General features: G+C 51.9%; 3 protein-coding genes across 9 annotated transcripts in view; 1 reads left to right on the top strand and 2 right to left on the bottom strand.

Annotated features, from left to right (window-relative positions):
- LOC309856872 (G-protein coupled receptor 143-like) overlaps positions 1 to 1,912 on the bottom strand; it is a 97,671-nt gene extending 95,759 nt beyond the window's left edge. Inside the window, exon 1 of the mRNA XM_082718662.1 lies at positions 1,577 to 1,912. Within this exon, the coding sequence (XP_082574788.1) occupies positions 1,577 to 1,844 (268 nt within the window). The 5' untranslated portion in view covers positions 1,845 to 1,912. The remainder of the gene's footprint in view (positions 1 to 1,576) is intronic.
- A 2,159-nt stretch (positions 1,913 to 4,071) lies between these two features.
- Positions 4,072 to 21,784, bottom strand: LOC309856880 (uncharacterized protein). 6 transcript variants are annotated; one of them, XM_082718678.1, is made up of 6 exons: positions 21,302 to 21,784; positions 20,723 to 20,824; positions 20,394 to 20,577; positions 17,704 to 17,749; positions 10,391 to 11,046; positions 9,280 to 9,559 (listed from the first exon to the last, which is right to left on the bottom strand). In XM_082718678.1, exons 1-5 carry the CDS (start codon positions 21,395 to 21,397, stop codon positions 10,863 to 10,865), a joined length of 612 nt encoding a protein of 203 aa, XP_082574804.1. In that variant the 5' UTR covers positions 21,398 to 21,784; the 3' UTR covers positions 9,280 to 9,559; positions 10,391 to 10,862. The 6 variants fall into 6 exon arrangements, with proteins under 6 accessions (XP_082574806.1, XP_082574804.1, XP_082574808.1 ...); XM_082718682.1 differs by lacking the exon at positions 9,280 to 9,559 and adding an exon at positions 18,335 to 18,408 and having other exon boundaries at positions 10,614 to 11,046; XM_082718680.1 differs by lacking the exons at positions 9,280 to 9,559; positions 10,391 to 11,046 and adding an exon at positions 4,072 to 4,193.
- Positions 21,785 to 21,940: 156 nt separating this feature from the next.
- Positions 21,941 to 22,890, top strand: part of LOC309856856 (protein Shroom2-like) — a 130,828-nt gene continuing 129,878 nt past the window's right edge. Inside the window, exon 1 of one of the 2 annotated variants that reach the window (XM_082718530.1) lies at positions 21,941 to 22,270. In XM_082718530.1, the coding sequence (XP_082574656.1) occupies positions 22,106 to 22,270 (165 nt within the window). In that variant the 5' untranslated portion in view covers positions 21,941 to 22,105. The remainder of the gene's footprint in view (positions 22,271 to 22,890) is intronic. The other variant, XM_082718529.1, reaches the window with a different exon arrangement.

The raw sequence follows: 22,890 nt of genomic DNA, 5'->3' as shown, positions 1-22,890 counted from the left end.
GGGCCAGATTAAAAATATTTTAGGCTTTATGGGCCACAATTACTCTGAGGACATCCACCTCTGTGATGTGCTCAGCTGTGAGTTTTAGCATCATCAGGAAGAAAACCAATCTGATTGAATTAACAAGCACCAAGATGATTTTATGTGCGATGCACAGCTGTGCTCCCACCAAACTGTCCTGAAGGACACAGACATTTAAATTTCATGGAATATTTATAAACCAGGAAAGATTTTTCTTTTGATTAAAAAAAAAAAAAAAAAAAAAAAAAAAAAAAAAAAAAACAACTTTTGGGCCTCAGAAAGGGACAGGCAGCCAGCAGGGTTTGGCACAGGGGTTGCAGTTGGCCACCTGTGGTATGAAACCCAAGCCTGACAAAACATATCTATTTATATATATTAGAGATATATACATCAAGAGTTCTTCCTGGTTCTGCTAAATCATTTTGGAAATGATTTTGTGTGTATACACAAAATACTATCAATCTCACTAGCAGAATAATTATGGGTCCCTCACAATATCTGGGTTTTTCTTAACCACCCCTTCTAAAGTTTCCCTAGTATGTTTGCAATAACAAACATTAGAAACTGGTATATTCCCTTCAACAAATGTCCCCCAGGCGTAATTTTAACTGCCTATCCTGTTTTGCTGAGTCCCCTGGCCACCCAGTCCGGTCCCTAGAGAGCCGCCTCCGGTTTCGACGTCGACCCTCCTAGCACGCAGCTGACACCCTGCCCAACGCGCGCACCGAGTAGGTCCCAACCCACCGGCCATGCTCCCTCATCTGGGCACCGAGTAGGTCCCAACTAGCGGGCCGCGCGCGCTCACCCGGGCACCTAGCAGGTCCCAACCCGCAGGCAACGCTCCTTCCCGGCCGCAAAGCAGATCCCAACCCGCGGGCCGCGCGCGCTCACTGGGGCACCTAGCAAGTCGCAACCCGCGGGCCGTGCGCGCTCACCCGGACACCCCTGCAGGTCCCATCTCGCGGGCCACACGCGCTCACGTGGGCACTGAGCGGGTCCTAACCCGCGGGCAGTGCTCCTTCACTCGGGTACCCAGCAGGTCCCAACCCGCGGGCAATGCTCCCTCACCAGGCCGCAAAGCAGGTCCCAACCCGCGGGCCGCGCGCGCTCACGCGGGCACCTAGCAGGTCACAACCCGCGGGTCGTGCGCGCTCACCCGAACACCCCAGCAGGTCCCATCCCGCGGGCCACACGCGCTCACGTGGGCACCGAGCGGGTCCCAACCGTTGGGTAGTACGACCTCACTCGGGTACCCAGCAGGTCCCAACCCGCGGGCCGTGCGCGCTCACCTGGGGACCGAGCAGGTCCCAACCCGGGGGCAGTGCCCCCTCACCCGGACGCAAAGCAAGTCCCAACACGCGTGCCGTGCGCGCTCACCCAGGCACCCACCAGGTTCCAACCTGTGGGCAATGCTCCCTCACCCGAGCACCCAGCAGGTCCCAACCCGCGGGCTAATAAGCACGCTCACCCGGGGACCCAGCAGGTCGCAACCCGCGGGCAGTGCTCCCTCACCCGGGCGCAGAGCAGGTCCCAACCCGCGGGCCACGCGCCTTACCCAGGCACCCGAGCAGGTCGCAGGCGGCGACGGCGCGCAGGATGCGGACGGAGGCAGGGGAGCGCGCCGAGGCCGGCGGGGCTGGGGAGGGGGCCCCGAGGCCCGCGGGCCGGCGCCGGGGCAGCAGCTGCAGGAGGCCGAGCGCCAGACTGCAGGCGCCGCTGCCCAGGCACAGCGCGTGGAACGCCCGCGGCTGGAAGCTCAGCACCAGCTGGGTGGCGGCGTCCCGCGTGGGGCAGCAGAAAGTCCCGAGGCGTGGGGAGGCCATGGGCCGTGCTCGGCGCTGCTGCTCGGGTGTGCGCGGACCCCCCGCGGCCCGCCGGAGTCAGGTGCTGGGCGGGCCGGGGGCGGGGGCGGGGGGATCATGTGCCCGGGGCCGCTCCCCCCGCGCGTGCGGAGAAGGCGCGGGCCTCAGCAGGGGCTGTGCGCCCTCCGCGAACGCCACGAGGTCTCACGAGGGTGAGGCGGAGCGGGGGCGGCGGCGGAGGAGGAGGAGGGGGAGGAGGGGGGAAGAAGGAGGAGAAGGGGATAAGAAGGGGGAGGAGGGGGGTGCTGCGGGAAGGAGAAGCGCCCGAGGCCGGGCGACTCAGCTTTGTCCACTTCCCCCGAGCCCTCGCCAAAACGGCCATCTCGCCTTACCTGACCTGACCAGAAAAACCTGCCTCCGTTGCCAGCCTTTCCCTGGTTGGGAGCCGACCTCCCCGATTCCGAAGCGTTTCGGGCAGCGGACCACGTTCATCAACCCTGAGGCGAGGGGTTCAAACGGCGCCCTTTCGTGCTCGGCCGCCACGGACACAATCCCGCAGCGAAAGGGTTTTCGTGGACATTCAAATCTTGAACAAAGACAGGGGCGCTTCGCCTAACGAGACACAGACCTATTTTGCACTTTACTGTTCGGTGTTCCGTTTTTACTCAGCTTCCACATAGCTTTGGGCATTCCAAATAAGCTTTCCAAGAGTGATTACAGTTTTTTAAAAAAAGTTATTCAAGTTTATTCAGATTTCTTAACTGTTTCTGTGTGCTTCACTACGCACTGAAAATCAAGCTTTCTTCTGCACTCATAAAAGTTTCAAAATTATATCCTCACTGGGCTCCTGACTGGCTCAGTCCGTGGGGCATGGGGCTGTGGATCACAGATTGTGAGCTGCGGCCACACACTGGGTGCAGACATTACTTAAAAATTTTTTTAATTTAATTTAAAAATTACATGATCACTAATGACAACAGTAAACATACTGGTGAAGTTAAAAAACAAAAACTCAAGGTTGAAAAAACCCATCTAGGTTATGACTTTACTAACCAAAGCTTTATTTAAAACAACGCCCCCAAACCCTATGAGATGTATCCTCTAATAAATTAATAGGCCCACTGGCAAAGCCCAAGCAGCCACCCTTTGATCTCTGACCCCAATATGTGGGCCCCTCTCCAGGTTTTTCCCAATCAACCAAAGGGAAGGCAACCTCCCACTGTTCCCACCCCCAGATCATGAAACACTTAAATGCAAACACATGCCCTCCCACCCAGCTGCTTAATACATTTCCACCCCCAGCTTTGCAACTTTAAGTAAGGCAAGGCTTGAGCTCAGCTACCACAGGTCTGGGCTTCCTTGTCGAATTCAGGGTAGGGACACACTGCCAGATGGGCAGCCGGGCCTTTAACGAAGGCTGTGGACCCCAGCACTTCAAAAGGATCCGACTTGGCGCATCTATGAGCAGGGGCAGCTGCTTTGATAGGATTCTGGAACAGACTGACATTGTCAAAACCTTAACTGCTCTTGGGGATGACGTATTTGCTTGCAAAACATCATGGGAGTTCTCCCCACACATCCGCAGAAAGCATGAATCCTGCTATCTGTTTTTGGACTGTGGATCCCCACCTTCCTTTGCTCTTGGAAAGCAGAAAGGGCTTCTGGAGGACAGTGTGTGAAATGTGCTTTCAACGATAAAAATGACAACGGGGGGTCTGTACACTGGCCCTGATGCCCAGGGTCTGAGTGGCCAACCCACACACGAGTGTGACAGCACTTCGATCTTTGCTTCGCACCCAATCTGCACAAAGCCCGCCTCCCTGCTCCCCACATGCAAACCTGAGGGCTCTGGATGACTCAGGTGCCAAGGAGTCAAGGCTGAGGCTCCAGGGGGGCACGCAGGGGTGGGGAGGGGACTACTACAGATGAAGAGTGCCAGGCCAGATGGGCTCAGATGATTATGCGACAGGTGGACCTCAGAGCAAACCTGAGAAAGGCTGGATGAGAGACTAAACTTCGGCTGTCAGGAGGGAACTTGGAACGAGTCTAAGAAATAAAACTGACCAGATGGAACTAGAAGATACTACGCCGGGTGAAGTTAAGTCAATCAGAGATAGAGAATTACCGTATGATTTCACTTCTATGCGGAATTCAAGAAACAAAACCGATGAACATAGGGGAACGGAGGGAAAAATAAAGCAAGACAAACTCAGAGAGGGAGACAAACCGTAAGAGAGTTTTACCTCTAAGAAACAGCTAAGCGTAGCTGGGGGGGAGCAGTGTGGGGTGATGGCATGAAGGAGTGCACGGGATGTGACGCACACTGGGTGTCCTATGTCACTGATGGGTCACTGAGTTCTGCCCCTGAAACTAATAACACACTATATGTTAATTAACTGATTTTAAATAAAACTTTTATAAATAAATAAATAAATAAATATAAATTTTAAAATAAAATAAATAATAAACAAACTGATATAAACTTTTTGTGCTAGAGTGCAACTACAGTGTGAAAAGGTAGATAGGTCACACACACACACACACACACACACACACACGGAAGGTGGAAACATCTGGAAATGTGCAGATGTGAGAAACACAATGCTACTGCCAAGCCAGTGAGCCAAGCCTGAATGGGGGGTATCTGTGTCATGACCTTCAGCACCGCCTTCCACCTTCCTCCTCAGTTTACCAGCCGGATTCCACCTCGCACTTTCATCCTGGGCTGCCCAGGAAATGCTCCACTGTCCTGACTTTGCTGCACAGTTTACACCTTGCTTGCCATCACACTTGATCACGCACACTAACCGCTGGAGGCGACTCTGGGGGTTTCTCATACAACCTGCTTCTCCTGGAAAACCCCCTGACACCTAGAGGTCTGAATTTAGAGGACTGAGTTTTGGGGGAAAGCCTCAGGTCTGCCACAGAATGGAGGGCAGGAGGCAGATGGAGGGTCTGCTGAGATGTACCGGTAGCAGCAGCATTAGTGAGGAGGGGGCGATTCACAAAATCCCACTGTCTTCAGAGCCCACCAGTGGGCAGGCTCTATGCTTTGCATTCTGCGTTCATTGTCTTATTTATTTAGTACTTACTTATTTATTTGACAGAGAGAGAGAGATCACAAGTAGGCAGAGGCAGGCAGAGAGAGAGGGGGAAGCAGGCTCCCTGCTGAGCAGAGAGCCCCATGCGGGGCGATCCCAGGACCCTAAGATCATGACCTGAGCCGAAGGCAGAAGCTTTAACCCACTGAGCCACCCAGGTGTCCCCATTGTCTTATTTAATATAGGGAATGAGCCTTGCAGGTGGGTTTTACTGATCCTTAAACTGATTGTGGACAGTATGTAAATTAATGGGGATGCCTGTGTTCCAATAAAACTTTATTTACAAAACCAGTGGAGACCTAGATATCTCGGCTCCTGTAGGTCTACCCACAGGGGCCCTGGCTTATTCAGCAGCTGCCCCACAAGGCTGGGTGCCTAAGCCCAAAATGCAGGAAGGTTAACACCTAGTGGGGCGGGCAAACAAGCCAATGAGGGATGGGAAGCAAGAAGCTGTGGGCGGAGAAACTGGTCTTAGTTCCTCCCTCCTTGTGTAAGTTTCTGAGCAGAGGCTACATACAGCCCTTAGCAACCAGCTGTTTCTTAGGAATTGATGGTCTACTCAGAAATGCAGAAATGCGCCACCTTTAATTTGCTCTTCCTCCTTTCCTGCTTTGCCCTTTTGTCCAGGGATCCCAGGATGTTCTCCCATAGAACAAAATTTGCCTCAAGCTCTGCTTTCTAAGAACCCCAGGCTAAGAATCTGCTCTCCTGATGGAAGAATCTCGGCTGCTGCAGCCAGAGCCCTGCTTGGGGTCCGTCTGGTGACCAGCAGCATCAGGGCCTTTCAAATGATTTCAGTTCAACAGGAATTTACTGAGTGCCACGTGCAAACTGGAGAGCTCAAGAGATAGGCTGTATCCACTGAATAACGGTGTTACCAGGCCTTAATCAAGAGACTACCCAAAGGGGTGCCTGGGTGGCTCAGTGGGTTAAGCCGCTGCCTTCGGCTTGGGTCATGATCTCAGGGTCCTGGGATCGAGTCCCGCATTGGGCTCTCTGCTCAACAGGGAGCCTGCCTCCCTCTCTCTCTCTCTCTGCCTGCCTCTCCGACTACTTGTGATTTCTCTCTGTCAAATAAATAAAATATTTAAAAAAAAAAAAAAAAAGAGAGAGAGAGACTACACAAAGGACAAAGGCATTGTCCATGCCTCACGAACTAATGAGAAATGGAAGTGGTGCAGGGTGGAAAGAGATAGGGATTGAGTATGGTTTAAAATGGAACTGTACTCACACACACCCAAAAATATTATGGGGCACCTGGTTGGCTCAGTGGTTTAAAGCCTCTGTCTTCGGCTCCAGTCATGATCCCAGGGTCCTGGGATCAAGCCCTGCATCGGGATCCTTGCTCAGCAGGGAGCCTGCTTCCTCCTCTCCCTCTGCCTGCCTCTCTGCCTACTTGTGACCTCTATCTCTCTTTCAAATAAATACGTAAAACCTTAAAACAATTTTACATGATCTCAAAGCTGGGAATAAAACGTATCAAGTGCAGTGAGCATCCCACTGCAGATCTCCTTGAAAACCGGACTCTGCTTGTCTGCATGGCTGGGCGAGGCCCCACGTTTCACGAAACTGTTTCTAGCAAGTGTCCAGAGATGTGGGTGCTGCTGCTCCGTGGCTCTTACTTGAGTAGCAATGTCCTAGGGCTTGTATCTCAACCTAAAAACAGGAACCACCAGGCCACGTTTAAATGTGGGGAGGACTTGGTTCAAAATAGCAGAAAACTGTCAACATCCAGTGTCGCCGAAGAGCATTCTGAATGCAAATGGCCAGTCAGGGACGGAAGCGGAGGGTGTGCACGGAGGAGCTGCGGCCGTCCTTCTGGTTTCCAAAGCCCCAGAGCTGAGAAATGTTTGGGACTCACCTGGAACAGAAGGCAGGATGCTGGGGAGAGAGGGTAGCAAACGGGAGAGGAAGATGATGCCTAAGGACGGCAAGAGACAGACAGAAGTGATTTTGTGTTGAGGAAGGGAGAATGGCCTGACAAGGTTCTCAGGTAGAAGCTTAGAAGGACTATCCACCCTGGTCTGGAGGCCAGGGTTCTGACAACGCCTATTGAGGCTCTAGCTCGAAGCTTGTGTTGCTTAGGTGAGCGATTCAGTGTCTTCAGACATGCCTATCTTATCACAAACGACCCCACCTCCTCAAACACGATCTAAAATGCGGTCTTCTGAAAGCCTACTAACCCGCTGTTAAGTAAGCCTCAAGTAGAAGGCAAGTGGGATTTGCTTCACAGATACTGGATTATTCTTTTGGTTTCTTAAGATTTACTTATTTGACACAGAGAGCGAGAGCAGAGAGAGCACAAGCAGGGAGAGCAGCAGAGGGAGAAGCAGACTCCCTGCTGAGCAAGGAGCCCAATGCGGGACTTGATCCCAGGGCTCTGGGATCCTGACCCAAGCCAAAGGCAGACAGACGTTCAACCAACAGAGCCCCCCAAGCGTCCCTGACTTTTCAAGTCACAGCTAGATGTGCTGGAGCACAGCCATTCTGCAAAGAAAATACAACTGTTTGTGAACAGTGTGATGCCATAAATGTACCAAAAGCAATTGTAGAGAATTGCTGCAACTATAGAGAAAGCTGTAACTGACACTGATGATTGAACACCCAGGAAAAAGGAAAACAAAAATGTATGTGAACCTGTTGTGAGATGAGTAGCGAACACTATGATTTTATTTTATTTTTTTAAAGATTTTATTTATTTATTTGACAGACAGAGATCACAAGTAGGCAGAGAGGCAGGCAGAGAGAGAGAGAGAGAGAGAGAGAAGCAGGCTCCCCGCAGAGCAGAGAGCCCGACACGGGGCTCGATCCCAGGACCCCGAGATCATGACCGAGCCGAAGGCAGCAGCCCAACCCACTGAGCCACCCAGGCGCCCCACAAACACTATGATTTTAAAATAAATATTTAGGAGTAGCTGGGTGGCTCAGCTGCCTGGCTGCCTTTGGTTCAGGTCATGATCTCAGGGTTCTGGAATAGAGCCCCATGTTAGGCTCCCTGCTCAACGGGGAGTCTGCTTCTCCTTCTCCCACTGCCACTTCCCCTGCTTGTGTTTTCTCTTTCAAATAAATAAAGAAAATTTTAAAATAAAAGTTTTAGTAACTGAAAGAATGGAGCCACAGGTAAATGGACAGGCATGAACTAGTAAGGACAGTTCGGTGGTGAGTTAAGTCAGGGGCAGTGTTTTCCATCCATAGCAGCATTTTATATGCTTTTTTGGGATGTGCATGCAAGCAGAAGTAATTCTACAATTCTTCATGTAAGAAACAATTACCCTTGCATTTACATGTCTGAAGACATTTCTGTATCACTCTTTATAATTAGGAATACTAGCTTTTCAGCTCAATTCACTGGATTCTAGATGCTGACATTCAGGCCTTTCAGCTCAAAAAGAGAAAATTCTTTTTAATGACTATTTCTAATGCCCAAAAGAAGAATGTAATAAATTTGAGGCCCAGTGCTCAGCTGTGTATTTGAATTGACAAACACACAAGGGCAATTAAAGGCAAATTCTTTTACATAAATCTGTCTTTGGAGTGGCTTTCAAAGTACACACACACATACATTAAAGGCACACTCAAGATTATCTCTTGATAATCTCTTAACAAGTGTAAAAGCTTTACACACCCTTGATTGGCAGCCAAATTGGACTTTAAAAAAGCTGTATCTGTGCTTTTAAAATCACGATTGGAAATGACTTATCCAATCAAAAGTTAGTAAATCCATTCCAATTTGAAATTATGTCTTGACTGTATACATGTTCTTGAATGTCTTATCTCCAAGTTAAAAAAAAAAAAAAAAAGGACAATACTGGGGTGCCCAGGTAGCTCCATTGCTTATGCATCTGCCTTCAGCTCAGGTCATTATCCCAAGGTCCTGGGATCCATCCCAATGTCGGGCTCCCTGCTCAGCAGGAAGCCTGCTTCTCCCTCAGCTACTCCTCCTGCTTGTGCTCTCTCACTTTCTCTCAAATCCATAAATAAAGTCATTTTTAAAAACCCCAAAGAACTACCTGGTTAGAAACCAGGAGGGACAGTTTCTGAAGTTTGATGTGCAGTCTTAGCGTCTAAGGATGTAAGATGCATAGAAAGATTTGACATCGCACACGTGCGCAAAGATGGCAGCAGGTATCTGTGGGAGCGGCTGGAAGCTGTCACGCAGACCCCGAGGTGAGGATGCATGGGGAAGTTTCCAGGGAAAGGCAGGAAGGGGCAGAACCATGTGATCCTGAAAGGGGGACCAAGCACAGATTTGCTGTCAAGGGAAGTCCTGTGAAGGGTGACTTGGGTTCCATCCCACAGGACTTGCAGAAATGGTTGTGGTTGTAGTAATCCACACTACGTAACAAATGACCCAATTATAGCAGCCGAAAGCAACAGACATTTATTCCAACATCCCCAAGTACAGAGCAGATGCTTGCTTTGTCTTTTCAAACTGTGTTTATTGTCTTTTAGCATGCCTGGCAGCTCTTTGTTTAAAGCTGGACATGGGGGCGCCTGGACGGCTCAAGGGGCTGATTCTTGGTTTTAGCTCAGGTCGATATTCGGGTTGTGAAACTGAGCCCCACCCCACCCCAGGCTCCTCGCTGGCTGTGGAGCCCGCGTAAGACTCTCTCTCCCCAATCTGCTCCTCACTCCCTTAAAAAAAAAAAGTCTGGACATATCATAATGTGCTGGGTAGAAAGAATCGGGATAAACAGACCGTTAGTGGGGTCGTCAGGAGGTGACGGGGAGGAGAGGCAATTTATGATTAGGTCTCAGTCTTGTAGTAAGTCTGTAACCCCCCCCCCCCCGCCCCATGGCTGTGAACTTCGTAAATGACTCTTTGTTGTGTCCCCCACCAGGACCTCAGGAGACTGGGGTTGGGGATTTCCTTCCCCCAGGGTGGTTAGGGTCAAGTTTCTCCTGAGGGTAGGTCCTGCTCAGAACAACAGAATGCTCCGGCAGACTTAAAAATGGCCCTTCTCCCCTCTCTGCAGGATGCCCAAGCAATCTTTTCTCCAGTCTTCACTGGGAGAACCTGGTAGAGCCCCAGGAGGTGAAACTCACAAAAGCGTGGGGACGTCTACACTGAGCCTCCAGCAACCAGTCAGTTACAGTTCACACTTTCCTACCTCCGCAGCGATTCCTGTAGAAGATTCAGCCAATGGGTGTCAGCTTCAGGAAGCTGTGGCTGTTGCATCTGCCTGTCCTTTCAGTTGCCGGGGCGGGGGGGGGGGCGCACCACAGTTTGTTCTGTGACCTCGCTTCACTAACAGATCTACGAAGAGATGATTTTTTGGCTCGTTCAGGTTTTGGTTGTTAGGCTGAAGCGGTGAGTGTAAAATCCTTACGTGCCAGATGGGAAATCAACAACACACTTATTTTCTCAGTTTCTGTGGCTTCAGAGTCCAGGTGTGGGTTAGCTGGGTCTCCCGCTTTGGGATCTCTCAACAACTACAATTAAGATGCTGACTAGGCTAGTCTCACCTGAAGGCTCAAGCGGGGAAACGTTGGTTTCCAAGCACGTGCTTACATGTTCAGTGACGAGTTTTCACTCTTCATGGACTGTTGGCCGGGGGCCACCTTCCATTCCTTGGCACGTGAGTCTCTCCACGAGGCAGCTTCCAGTAAGGTAGCTTCATTCGTTCAAGCCAGCAAGCCAGCAAGAAGAACCCCACCAAGTGAGAGTCACAATGTTTTGCGACATAATCACCAAGCGGATGTCCCGTCACCTCTGCCGCATCCTATGGCTTCGAAGTGGGTCATGGGTCCTGCTCGCACCCAATGGAAGGAATACACAGAGTGTGGCTGCCAGCAGGCGGGGTGCCCTGGGAGGGCATCCTGATGTTTGTCCACCACAGCGACCCCTCAGGGTTATCTGACCACACAAGAACAATGGAGCACCCACTCCTGTCAGGCAACCAGGAAGGGCGGTCCTCAAATCCTTCGGGTGGGCACCTCAAATCCTAGGAACGTCTGGTTTCCCGGGCACTCCAAGAGCGTTGGCTGAGTGAGTGTCGGCCACCTGAGGGCTTCCTCCCTCAGAGAGCCGCAAGGCTGCCCACTGGAGCTCACAGAATGTGTTAGCGGGCTGGAAAGATGACTTCGCCCTCCATCCACAACTAAATTTGCTCAATTTGACCCTGGAGAACAAACAAAAATGCTCAGGATTGGCTATAAAGCTTTAAGAGAGTAAAAAGAGTTGCAGTGGCTTACACCTTGACATTGAACCCCTTTCTCTATCCGCCACACCCCACACAATGCATGGGTTTTGAACCCAGGTGTAGAGCCCAAGGAGCCTGCTCTGTGGTTGCTGCCAGGTAGAGTACGGACTTCCCCTGACGAAACCAGGAGAGTCTTGGCTTGAAGGAACCTTGCTCTTTCCTCTGACAGAAACACAGGAATTCACAGATTGAGAAAGAGTGTCTAAGAGCACATCTCCAGTTCTGCAACAGGCAGACTGAGTCTGAGCTATGTGGTCTCCGCCGGAGAAGAGAGGAGACCAGACTGTGCTGTGGGAGACGGGGGTGGGGTCTGTGTTCTGAGAAGAGAAAGTTAAATCATCTAGCATTAGTACTACCTCACTGCCTTCCCCAACCCACAGCACTAAGTACTCAAGGTCTTGCTTAACTCTCACTCACCTCCACCCTGTGGCTCAGCTTTTTATCTTGTTTTTACACCTAAGGCACCAGAGGAGGTGAGGAAACTTGTCTAAGGTCATGGAGGCCGTAGAAGTGACAATCAAATCCAGGCAGACTACACCATAAGCACTTCCTCTGGAGGGGAACCGGAATGAACAGTCAGCCACGACCGGCTACGAACCAGTCGGACCACGGAAAGACGTCTTCTCACCCCACCACTCTGAAGCAAGTAGGAGTCGGTGTTTGAGAAGCTGGAGGCAGGTCACAGGTGGCCAAATTTGAAGTCATGAGACCATAACTGCACTTTGCAAGGAAGTATGGCGGGGGGCGGCTGAGGATGTACACATATGGGTACATGTCACCTATTTCAAACTTAGATCAAATCTGAGGTTTCTTTCGCAGCACATTATACTGATACAGCGAAACGAGAGGACGATCATTTCTGGGAGGACTATTACATGCTCTGCGGCTTTCATCTACATGAGAGTGTCAATTGCGGATATTTAATAAAAAGAAAGAAACACACTCAGACGTGGGCTAATTTTGAAATGACTGCTTCACTGGTACTCGAGTGGCCACGGGCAGGGAATAGGAAACCCACATTAACCTCAAGGGTTCGGCGTGTGGTTAGAAACACAGTGTGCTGGGAGATAATATACCCTTACGTCAACCTGGCCGTGAACGCTGCGGAAACATCTGTCTGCTACCCACGCTACGGCACGTGTGTCAGTTTCAGAAGGGCTGAAAGACATTAACATAGAAAACGGGGGTCCGCCGGTCCTCTGAGGGGACTCTGATCATTTAAATGCAATGGCTCTCCCCCTGCCGTATTTTTGGGTTTCACTGCATTGCCCCTGGTTGAACATCCAGAGGAAACCATGTGTATACCCCGAGTTTCCCAAACTTAGGACATGTCTTTAGTCCATCACAGGAATCAGAAATTGATTCTTAGCGGCCCAAACCCTACACATTTTTGCCTTTGCAAGCTGTAAGGTCTCTTTCACAATTACTCCATTGCTCTCAATGTGCTTTACGTTGACTTGATCAAGCATCTTTATTTGGTCTTAAGGATAGCCTGTCCAGGTATGAATGTGGTCGATACCACAGAATCAGTGTGACTTCCCACAGAACACCCATGCATTGTCAAACCCAAGTTCTTGGGTTTTTGTTTTTTAAGATTTTATTTATTTTTGAGATTGAGCGAGCGTGAGAGAGCGTGAGTGCAGGGGAGAGGGAGAAGCAGACTCCCCGCGGAGCAAGAAGCCTGTTGTGGGGCTCCATCCCAGCAGGGATCACGACCTGAGCCAAAGGCAGGCGCTAACGGACTGAGCCACCAGGTGCCCCAAACCCAAGCTGTTAAAAGAGTTAGCCAGGAAAGGGAAAATTCTTGCTGTAGCTTGACAGTGAGAAACCTGGAAGCCACCTCCTTTCCCATGTAATAAGGTGACAGTCACAAGCGACAAGCCATGTAGTTGTCCAGAGTCCGTGACGTGGTGTGCGGAGAAGGCCATATCATCTGTGTACGTGTTTTCCCCCAAACCCATAACCCAGTCTAGTCACAAGAAAACATCAGACAAGCCTAAATTGGGGGACATTCTGCAAAACACCTGGCCAGTCCTCCTCAAAACTTCCAGGTCACGAAAACGAAGGGATGATGGAGACCAAAGGGGCCATGAAACTAAGTGCACAGTGGAGCCCTGCGGACCGAAAAGAGGACACGCACGTGCCAGCTGGGGAAATTCAAACAGGAATTCAGTGACCAGAAACAGACTGGGTCAAGGGGACGCAGGGGCTCCGTGCAGTACCTCTGCAACCTCTCTGGAAACCTCAGATTGTTCCAACAGAATTTACTTTTGAAGTTAATCACACAGTATTTCCTGTGGCCCTTCCAACATGTATAATTACGCAAGAGGAACCATCCCGACCAATAAAGTGTTTAGAAACTTCCCATGTCTGCCTGGAAGACATCTGTGCATTGTAGTAAAAACTCTTAACACCCTTCAGCCAGCCGGCTTCTGGTCCTTCCTGTTATTTCTGCTGCTGGGCAAAGACGTCTACATTCCTTGAAGTTCAGGTGAAAAGATTCAATTGAAACAAGTATTCTGGCCCGTGGCCAGCGACGGAATTTCCCGCACCCGAATCAACAGTCCCTCCAACACCAAAGACGCAGTGGCTTCCGTTTCCAGGCCCCTCCTTCCCACAGCTGAATTATCCCAGCTCTAAGGAAGTACAGATGGCCCCTTTCTCCATGTCTGTGTGGCTGCGGCCATGTTGGCAGGTGAGAGGGAGGGAACGCAGGAACATTTACTGAGCTCCGCAGCGTGTGACTTCCCTGGCTGCTGTTATTTTATGCCACTGCCCCCCAAGTGTGCTCCTGGAGGGGCTGCCTAGGCATTGCAAAGGACCTTGTTTTTTATTTTTTAGGATTTTATTTATTTGACAGAGATCACAAGTAGGCAGAGAGGCAGGCAGAGAGAGAGCCGGAAGCAGGCTCCCTGCTGAGCAGAGAGCCCGATGCAGGGCTCGATCCCAGAACCTGGGATAATGACCTAAGCCGAAGGCAGAGGCTTTAACCCACTGAGCCACCTAGGTACCCCTGTGAAGGACCTTGTTACAAAGATCCAAGTCCCCTGTGCTTTCTCTGAGAGCCTCGCAGAAGTAACAGGTATTTCTTTTTCTTTTTTTTAAAGATTTATTTGAGAGAGAGAGAGAGCAAGCGAGAGAGCACAAGCAGGGGGAGCGGCAGAGGCAGAGGGAGAAGCAGGCTCCCCGCTGAGCAGGGAGTCCCACAGGGCTCAATCCCAGGACCCTGGGATCATGATCTGAGCCAAAGGTAGATGCTTAACAGACTGAATCACCCAGGCGTCCCTACTCTGGGTTTTTCTCTCTCAAAATGTGGAGTCCAAAATAAAAAGACATTCCACAATCACACACACACGATATCATAGCAAGGGAGGTTTATGCTGTATTTGGAAAGAGAGTATGTCCAAGGATGTCTTGAAATCTCACACACAGACTTATTTTTTGCTGCTTGAAAACTGCTGTGTTGGCTTTCACTAGAACCACTCAGACAGTATCTGGGACTCAGGTATCATATTTCTATCCTGCAATGTCCTTGGCAAATATAAGAAGGCTGGGTCAGGGAAGGTGTTTGAGATTTGAAAAGAATCTTCCCCAGATACAATGTTTTAAATGAAGGTGAGGTTGCCGGGCTGGTGTCAAAACTCCCATTCCCTCGGTGTACGCCAGGCCCTGCTCTGAGCTCTGATCTCTGGCAGCCAGCACTCTGCCTCTGACCTCAGCTCCCATGGAGGGTGGCTGACACGGCCCACACATGGAACTCCGTTTTACCCCGCTTTTCCTCCTCTCATCAACTCTCCTTAAAATTTTGAGTTCGGGGACGCCTGGGTGGCTCAGTTGGTTAAAGCCTCTGCCTTCGGCTCTGGTCGTGATCCCGGCGTCCTGTGATGGAGCCCCGCATCTGGCTCCTTGCTCAGCCGGGAGCCTGCTTCTCCCTCTGCCTCTGCTGCCCCTTTGCCTGCCTGTGCGCTCGCTCGCTCGCGCACTCCCTCTCTCTCTCTCTCTCTCTGACAAATAAATAAATAAATAAAATCTTTAAAAAAAAATTTTTTTTTGAGTTTCGGAACAGGGTTAACCTGTTGATCTCTACCCTCCCAGAAACCCCTGGCTTCTTCAGAAAGCAACATCCCCCACCTCATACAGGCACCCCAGGGAGAGAGAAATGAGAGCTAGACTTGGGGGCCTACACATCTGCATGACTAAGGGAGCTACTCAGACCTTGAGACCTTGATTACATCTCACAAACTATGATGATAACAGATGATTTATGCCCCCCACTACCCATTCCCTAAGTATAACTGTTGCCTCTTGCAAAGAAGTCACCACTGAAAATCCCTGCTTGGATCTGGGCAAATGGGACCTGTCAGCCTGAGTAGTAGTCCTGGCTCAGGCCAGAGTTTGCCCCCTAAGCTGGTCAATTTCAGGAAAATCGGGTATGTGGCAACATTCTCCGGGTGGACTGGGAGGGCGCACACACATGCTGAGCCCTCTGTCCCTCTGCTGCCCTCTGTGCATGTCTGCACAAGGAACAGTAATCAATGGCACTTCCAGAAATGCCACCCAAGAGTGAGATCCCAGCCTCTGTCCTGTAGATACCCCAAATCTTTACGAGGGACTCCTGGGAGCAGTTTTCACTTGGCTTGAGGGTGGGACAAGCCTTCTCCCCACCCCACCCCACCCCCCGACCTCGGGACTGGCAGATCTGTGGCTCCCATGAGCCCTTGAACTACCAGCAGGAACAGCGGCACTTTAGCCACAATGCTTCCAAACTAAGGACAGGAGACCCTTCACCGTCCTGCAACACCCCAGTGATTTCCACCGGCCTATCTGCAGTAAGATGACTAACGCTCCCCAAAGATAACAGGTCCTAAACCCTGGAACCTGCAAATGGGACCTTACTTGGGAAAGGGGTCTTTGCACACAGGATTGAATTAAGGATTCTGAGATGAAGAGAGCATCCTTGTTTTCCAGGTGGGCCCTAAAGGCAATCACAGTGACCTTATAAGAGAGCAACACAGGGAGGTAACAGAGGGAGACCGGACCCAGGCAGAAGAGAAGGCCAGGTGACCACAGAGGCAAAGGCTGCACTGATGGGATCACAAACCCAGGAATGCCAGTGGCCACCAAACCCTGGAAGGAGCAGGGAACACATTCTCCCCTAGAGCCTCTGAAGGGGTATGGCCCTGCTGACACCTTGATTTCAGACTTCTGGCCTCTGGGAAGGAAAAAAAATGGGCCTTAAGCAGCTTATGTTAACTTGTTACAATAGTCTTAGAAAATTCATAGGGTATCCCACGGGCATTTCTCATTTCAACCTGCCCTCATAACTGCCTCTCATCTGCTCTCCTGTCACAATCTCCACATAGCAGCCCCCTGCCCCCAGTCACTCCCCCAACGCCTAAGGGGTGCACACTCCCCAGGACGGGGAAGTGAAGGCCCAGCACAGACTCCCAAGGAGCAGGACTGGGGCATTCCTTAACAAGGTCTCAGCCTTTTTGTCCTGATGCTTTCAACTTCCCTATAAAGAACATTCCTCTGCTCACAGGATCCCCACCCAGCGAACTCCTGGCTCCACTTCCTCTCCACCTCCAAGACAGCTCAGCCGTTCTATCCTGGATGTGTTTTGAAATACTTGAGGGGGAGGCAGGGGGGGATGAAACAAGACTTCTTGCTTTTGTGTCCATTTGAAATTTCCACAATTAAAAAAGAAAAGAAAAGAAAAATTTAGAAAGTTCACCTATGGTTGTGGTCACTTGTTTTTATTTTCTTCTCTACTTTGGTTTCTCTCCTGCTGGCACTTTTACAGTTCAAGTCATTTTGCACGTAACTGTACTCTGATTGTTTTTTCTTCCTGTTCTAGTTTCTTCACTGGCTAGACTTGATGTTTCATATTTCCTGCATCCTCACATTCCTTAGCGACCACTCCCCAGTGCTGAGCAAGTTAAAAGTGCTCAAGAAGTACTTGTTGGCTACTTTACAAAGAAATAAAAAGTGCAAAATAGCCAGTGGCTTTCTAAAACTACATTTTAAAGATTCTGTTAATTTGAGAGAGGGCGTGAGGAGCAGGAGGCAGCAGAAGGGACGAGGGGAGGGAGGGACGGGGGAGGAGAGAGAATCTCAAGCAGACTCTGCACTGAGCACAGAGCCCAATGCGGGTCTCGATCTCATGACCCTGAGATCACGACCTGAGCCAAAATCAAGAGCTGGATGCTTAGCCAACTGAGCCACCCAGGCGCTCTTCAAACTGCATTTTAAAATATAAACACTTTTAAAACAGTGGCTAAGTATTCCCAATTTGAAAAGTATTATTATTATATACATATATATTTCTTTAAGATTAAGACCTGAGATGAGATCAAGAGTCAGAAACTCAACCTACTGAGCAACCCAGACGCCCCTACGTATAATTTAAAGACAGGTCTCCAAGGAAACAGGACTGGAACTCAACCAAACCTAAATTAACATTCAGTTTTATAGGCAAAATTTCCACACAGGAGGCTTCAGCCTTTGTTTGGGGATCAAGGGAACCTCAAAAGGAGGCTCACTGTCTAAATGTCCTACAGAGGAAAGCCCACTCACTGGCTCAGTGACAACTGTCCCGCCACATCCAGCCTGGCACTGGTCCCTGCAAGGGAAGAAGGAGTCCTTCTTTTTTTTTTTTTTAAAGATTTTATTTATTTATCAGAGAGGGCGGGGGGGAGAAAGCGAGCACAGGCAGACAGAATGGCAGGCAGAGGCAGAGGGAGAAGCAGGCTCATGACCTGAGCCGAAGGCAGCTGCTTAACCAACTGAGCCACCCAGGCGTCCCAGAAGGAGTCCTTCTTAAGACTGAGCTCAGCCACCTCTAGCAGGGTGTTAAGCCCCTCTGGCACTCAGTCTCTTCCTCTGTAAAATGGGGTGACGCATGCTCCAAGAAGCTCTGGACCAGAGTCCATTTACGTCATGTACTTGGTCCAAGGCAGGTTCCCTATGAGTGTGGTCACTATCTATCCGGTTGCTAGTTCTTGCTTCCTCAACTAAAGGCTGGGTGCAAGGATGCAATCTCACAACGTACAGTCCACGGAGAGGACAACGGTGCCAGCTATGAGGAAAGTCCCTGCAGTTTCCCGTTCTTGCACAGAGAGAAGTCTCTCCTGAGAAATCTGTAAATATCCTAACAGCGAGAGTAAAATCCCCCAGAGGTGAGAGAGAGAGAGGGGATGGGGCGCACCTGTGCAGCATTCAGCTTCTGGCACTGGGCCCAGATCTGCAGTTAAGTGAAATATCCGTGTTTCCACTAATCACCTGTAGAAACCGAGATGATGACAATGGTGATGGCGATGAAGGAGCAAGCCACTCAGCCGATGTTTTCCTTTAGCTCACCTGTGTGCTCTCTCATCTGGATGGACTCTCCACCATCTAAATTCATAGGGACCCCAACTCACGTACACAGAGGCTTAAGTAGAAAACGGCTAAACTTGCCTTTTCAAAAATTGCCACAGATGTTCTAGAAAGCTTGATTATCCTGAGTTACTAATTTCAAAGGTAAAGGCAAAATTTTGGAACCCCATCCTCCAGGACATTTTCTAATTATAAATCCCTTTTCTCCCTAGAACAAAAAACTAAGGTAATTTGAACTCTATTTCATAAAAAGGATTAGCCACTGATTAAATCTCTGAAAAGTTGGTTCAATCTGCTTTCTATTCATTGATGGCTTCATTCACCATTGATGAAGTGAAAGAACTACCTTTACTTTTAAGTAATCTCCACACCCAACACGGGGCTTGAACTCACAACGGAGATAAAGAGTCATGCACGCTCTATGGACTGGGCCAGCCAGGTGCCTGAAAGAACTCCCTTTAATTTCACCTATCTCCTCTTTTATCAAGGGAAGTAAGCCTCAGATCTGAAAATGCGGTTTATGTACCCAAGGCTACGGAATGCCGAGGTACAGATGGTCACAGGGTCGTGCTCTGCAGGTCCTCAAGAGAATATGCTCACCCTGGGGTCTTCAGAGCAATGAAGCTGAATGTCCAAGATGCGAGAAGCTGAGAATATCCAGAAGCTACCTGGCCCTGGCTTTCCAAAAGAAAAAGCTAGATGTTGATAAATATATATCCGTGGAAAATCTGGCTGAGTGGAGTTCTCAGAAAAGAAAGCCATCATCACTCTAAGTCCACACTGGTTTGGTGTCTTTCTGAACACTTTCAAAAGGGGAGCAGGGTTAATACACTGGGGCAATGCTTTTCGGTCACAAGCTATCGGTATTTTCCAAGATACATGACGGTGTCTAAAAAGGATATAATGGATATGATACAGAAATCTAGGTGAGATAGTAGGTATGCTCAGCTACATAATCCCAAAAGTGTCAGTGAAAGAATGTGACAAGGTATGAGAGGAGGGCATCTACCTCAAAACAGAGCACACAGATTTGGTCCAGTCCCTTCCGGTGTATTTATTAACATCCATATAAACAGCCTTATGAATATTCAAATAACGCTAAGCTGGGAGAAATGTCTACTGTGAAGATTAAGAAAAAAACCAGGAAAATGATAATTTAGTAAGGAGAAATGTAAACCACCTACGTTTGAGGAATGAACACTAGAACTTCTTTAAGTGGCAGATAGCTAATCTTGAATAACCAACATAAAACACTACAGATGACTCTAGCTGTGATTTAAGGAGACAATGCTTTGGTGACTCCTGGTCTGAATTGCAGCCCCAGTTAAGATCTGAGATTTCAGTTAATACCACCAGGCAGGGGTGGGAGAGCTGTTTTGGAAGCAGGGAACTTCCAAAAAACTTCTAGGTGCATTTGTATGGTCCTTTCCCTTTGGGTTTCTCATGTCTGTCCAGATTTTTAATTCAACTTTTATCAAGATAGTTACAGATTCATTGTGGTTTTGAAAAGAATACAGGGACATACTCCGCACCTGCATCTCACAGTCAGAATATGAACACTGACACCATCTACGAAGCTTATTTCCATTTCCTCATTTTACGCGCACTCTTGTGTATTCAGGTCCGTGCAATTTAATCAATGTGTGTAGACCCGCATGCCCACGACAGTGAAGATAGCTTAAGGTGGATTCTAACAGGCACCCTTCTTAAGTCTCTGTTTACGAAGAAAAAAACTCACGTCATTCCCCGACTGGAAACACTGTGGGCACCGTAGCTTTGGAATTACTCATGGGCAGTAACCAGTGCTCAGAGCCACGACAAGTGCCCAGTGAAGTTTGCACCCCGGGTGAGACACAAACGGGTCCAACCACAGAATGGAAATCCCTCACCTGACCACTGAAGGCAGAGAGACCAGAGTTGCGACTCTTTGCCCCTCCTTAACGAGGACTGGAACCCCGCACTCTTTCTGTCCAGTGGTCTCCGAGCTTTCTCTTGCGGCCCATTCACCTGATCAAAGTCCCCGGAGGAGCTGCTTTGAAGAAACCGGCGATCACCAGCATCCAGCTCCGTTAACTACAAACGAAATAAAGGATTGTGGTTTTGGGGCAAAGCGTGCGAATACCCAGCAGTGCGGATATTTCTTCACACCGAACGTTTACATAAACTGAAAAGGGGCAGGCATAGGTGGCACACCCTTCCAGTAATTCCGGACCCCCACCTCTCCTTTGCAGGTAACGCAGACGTGGGGCAGGAAGACCTCGTGGCACTGCTCCACCAAAGTGAGAACTCGGACTGAACGCAAACACTCCCTGGACCGGAACTATAGGAAGAGCCAAGAAGCAGCCGATTCCTCATCTGCGGGGCGCGCCGCAGCAGGGAATTGGAGGATGGTTAGTCTTTCATGGAACAGGTCAGGCGCCATCCCCTCTGCCGCGACTTTCGGAGCACCCTCCTATGGCCAGCGCTTTGTCCCCGGCCGCGCGGCGGAGGCGGCTCTCGCGGGGGGCCGGAGCAGTTCGGGTGCGTGGAGGGTACGCGGGACACCGCCCCCCCCAGCCCGGGCCTGGGGGCAAAGCGCGTCGGTGCCAGAACAGGCTGGCGGCACGCGGACCCGTGCGGGCCGCCCGCCGCGCTTCCGGTCTCACCTGGGCGGCCTCCGGCAGCCCGCGGTCCGCGCGAACAAAGGCGGGGGCGCAGGGCCGGTCGCGCGCTCCAAGATGGAGGGCGCCGGGGACTCGGCCCGCCGCCCGCCCGCCCCGCCCCTGCCCGCCCCGCGCGGGCGCTTCCGCCACCTCACCTGCCGGGACTCGGCCTCCCGGAGCGGACGGTTGGCGCGCCCGAGCCTCCCAGGGCCGCCCGGCGCTGGCGCGGGTGAAAGGGCCGGACATCGCATCGCGGTCCCCAACCGCCCCCAGACCCCGCAGCTCCGCGCGTGGTCCGAGCGCGTGCCCCGCCCACTCCCACCCTCCGGGCAACAGGGGCGGGGGCGGAGGCGGAGCGCGCTCCCGTATCCGGCGAGCCGCTCAGGTTCGTGTGCGCGCCGGACCGCGCGCCGGCCCTCGCCCCCTCCCACCCTCTGAGTGACCAGTGGGGCAGTCCCGAGCGCGCACGCCCCTCCCCGGCCCGCCGCACGGGTGCCGAGTGCGTGCCCCCTCCAGGCCCCTCAGATGAGACCCCCCGAGCGTACGCCCCTGCCCCGAGGGCCTCTCGCCGCTCTATCCCCTGGAGGCCGCGCGGGCTCTGCGAGCGCCTCCTCCCGCCCCTCCCAGCCTCCGGGCAGCCCCCGGGAGCCCAGAGCGCGCCCCGCCCCCAGCTCGCCGTGCAGCCCGAGCCCCCGAGCGCGCCCGCCCCGCCCCTCCCCGGCCCGCCCTCCCCCGCGCGCCGCGCCGCCCGCGCCCAGCTCCCTCCCTGGCCCCGGCCGGCACTTTCCTCCCAAGTTGCCGCGCAAGTTTGCCGGTGGCCGGCGGCGGCGGCGCCGGCAGGAGCGCCCTAACCCTCCCTCGCCGTCGGCTGGCCGGGGCTCCCCGAGTGCATGGGCGCAGGCCGGACGGGCCCTGGGGGCTGAGCGGCCGCGCCGCCTCCGCGCTCCGCGTCCCGAGCCATGGAGGGCGCCGAGCCCCGCGCGCGGCCGGAGCGCCCGGCCGAGGCCGAGGCGCGGGCGCCCGACGGCGGGCGCTTGGTGGAGGTGCAGCTGAGCGGCGGCGCCCCGTGGGGCTTCACCCTGAAGGGCGGCCGCGAGCACGGCGAGCCGCTGGTCATCACCAAGGTGAGGCGGCCGCGGGACCCTCACGATGACAGCCCTGAGGTCGGCGCGGGGCGGAGGATCTCGTTGGGTGTGGGGGTGCGCCGGAGGAGCGGGCCAATCGTGTCCCCAATCCGGGGGCCTTAGTGTGCCTGGGTCACCTGCGGGGACGGGGTCCCCAGGACACGCAAAGGTGCGTGGTTCCGGCTGCTCTGCGGCGGCTGATTCCCAGCGCCGCATAGAGTTTAAATGGCTCCTGTTCCGGGTCCCCTCCCCTCCCCCTTCGAGAAGGGGCCTGGCTGGGTCCCCTGTCACTCCCGGCTTTGCCGGCGGCGGTCTGCACCTGTGGGACTGACCTGGGGGCTGCCCAAGGAACAGTCCCACGTGCCAGGGGGGTGGACAGAACCGTCCCCACCTGTGTTTGTCACCGTAGGCCCTTGGTTCTGCACCCCCTTAAACCAGTCCGTTCCCTTATCACTAGGAAACCCAGACGAGCAGCTGTCGCCAACTCAGCTTCTCAATTCCCATCAGCCCATCAATATTTACTGACTTTCGGCTTCCAGCCCTAGATCCATGGCGCTCTGGGACCTGCAGACACGTACTGAAACTTTCAGTGTCCTTTTTCAAAGGGGGATTTGAGCTCC

The sequence above is a fragment of the Mustela nivalis genome (assembly GCF_964662115.1).
Source record: "Mustela nivalis genome assembly, chromosome: Y".
NCBI lineage: Eukaryota > Metazoa > Chordata > Mammalia > Carnivora > Mustelidae > Mustela > Mustela nivalis.
This window is presented reverse-complemented; position numbering and strand designations above follow the sequence as displayed.

What these genes read in the sequence shown, in the direction of transcription:
- LOC309856880 (XM_082718678.1), bottom strand. Translation starts at nt 21,397, where the DNA reads ATGCGATGTCCGGCCCTTTCACCCGCGCCAGCGCCGGGCGGCCCTGGG. An exon ending in GCGTTACCTGCAAAGGAGAG is followed by an intron (nt 20,578 to 20,722) that starts GTGGGGGTCCGG and finishes TTTCGTTTGTAG; the next exon opens with TTAACGGAGCTGGATGCTGG. An exon ending in TCTCTGCCTTCAGTGGTCAG is followed by an intron (nt 17,750 to 20,393) that starts GTGAGGGATTTC and finishes CTTCCCTTGCAG; the next exon opens with GGACCAGTGCCAGGCTGGAT.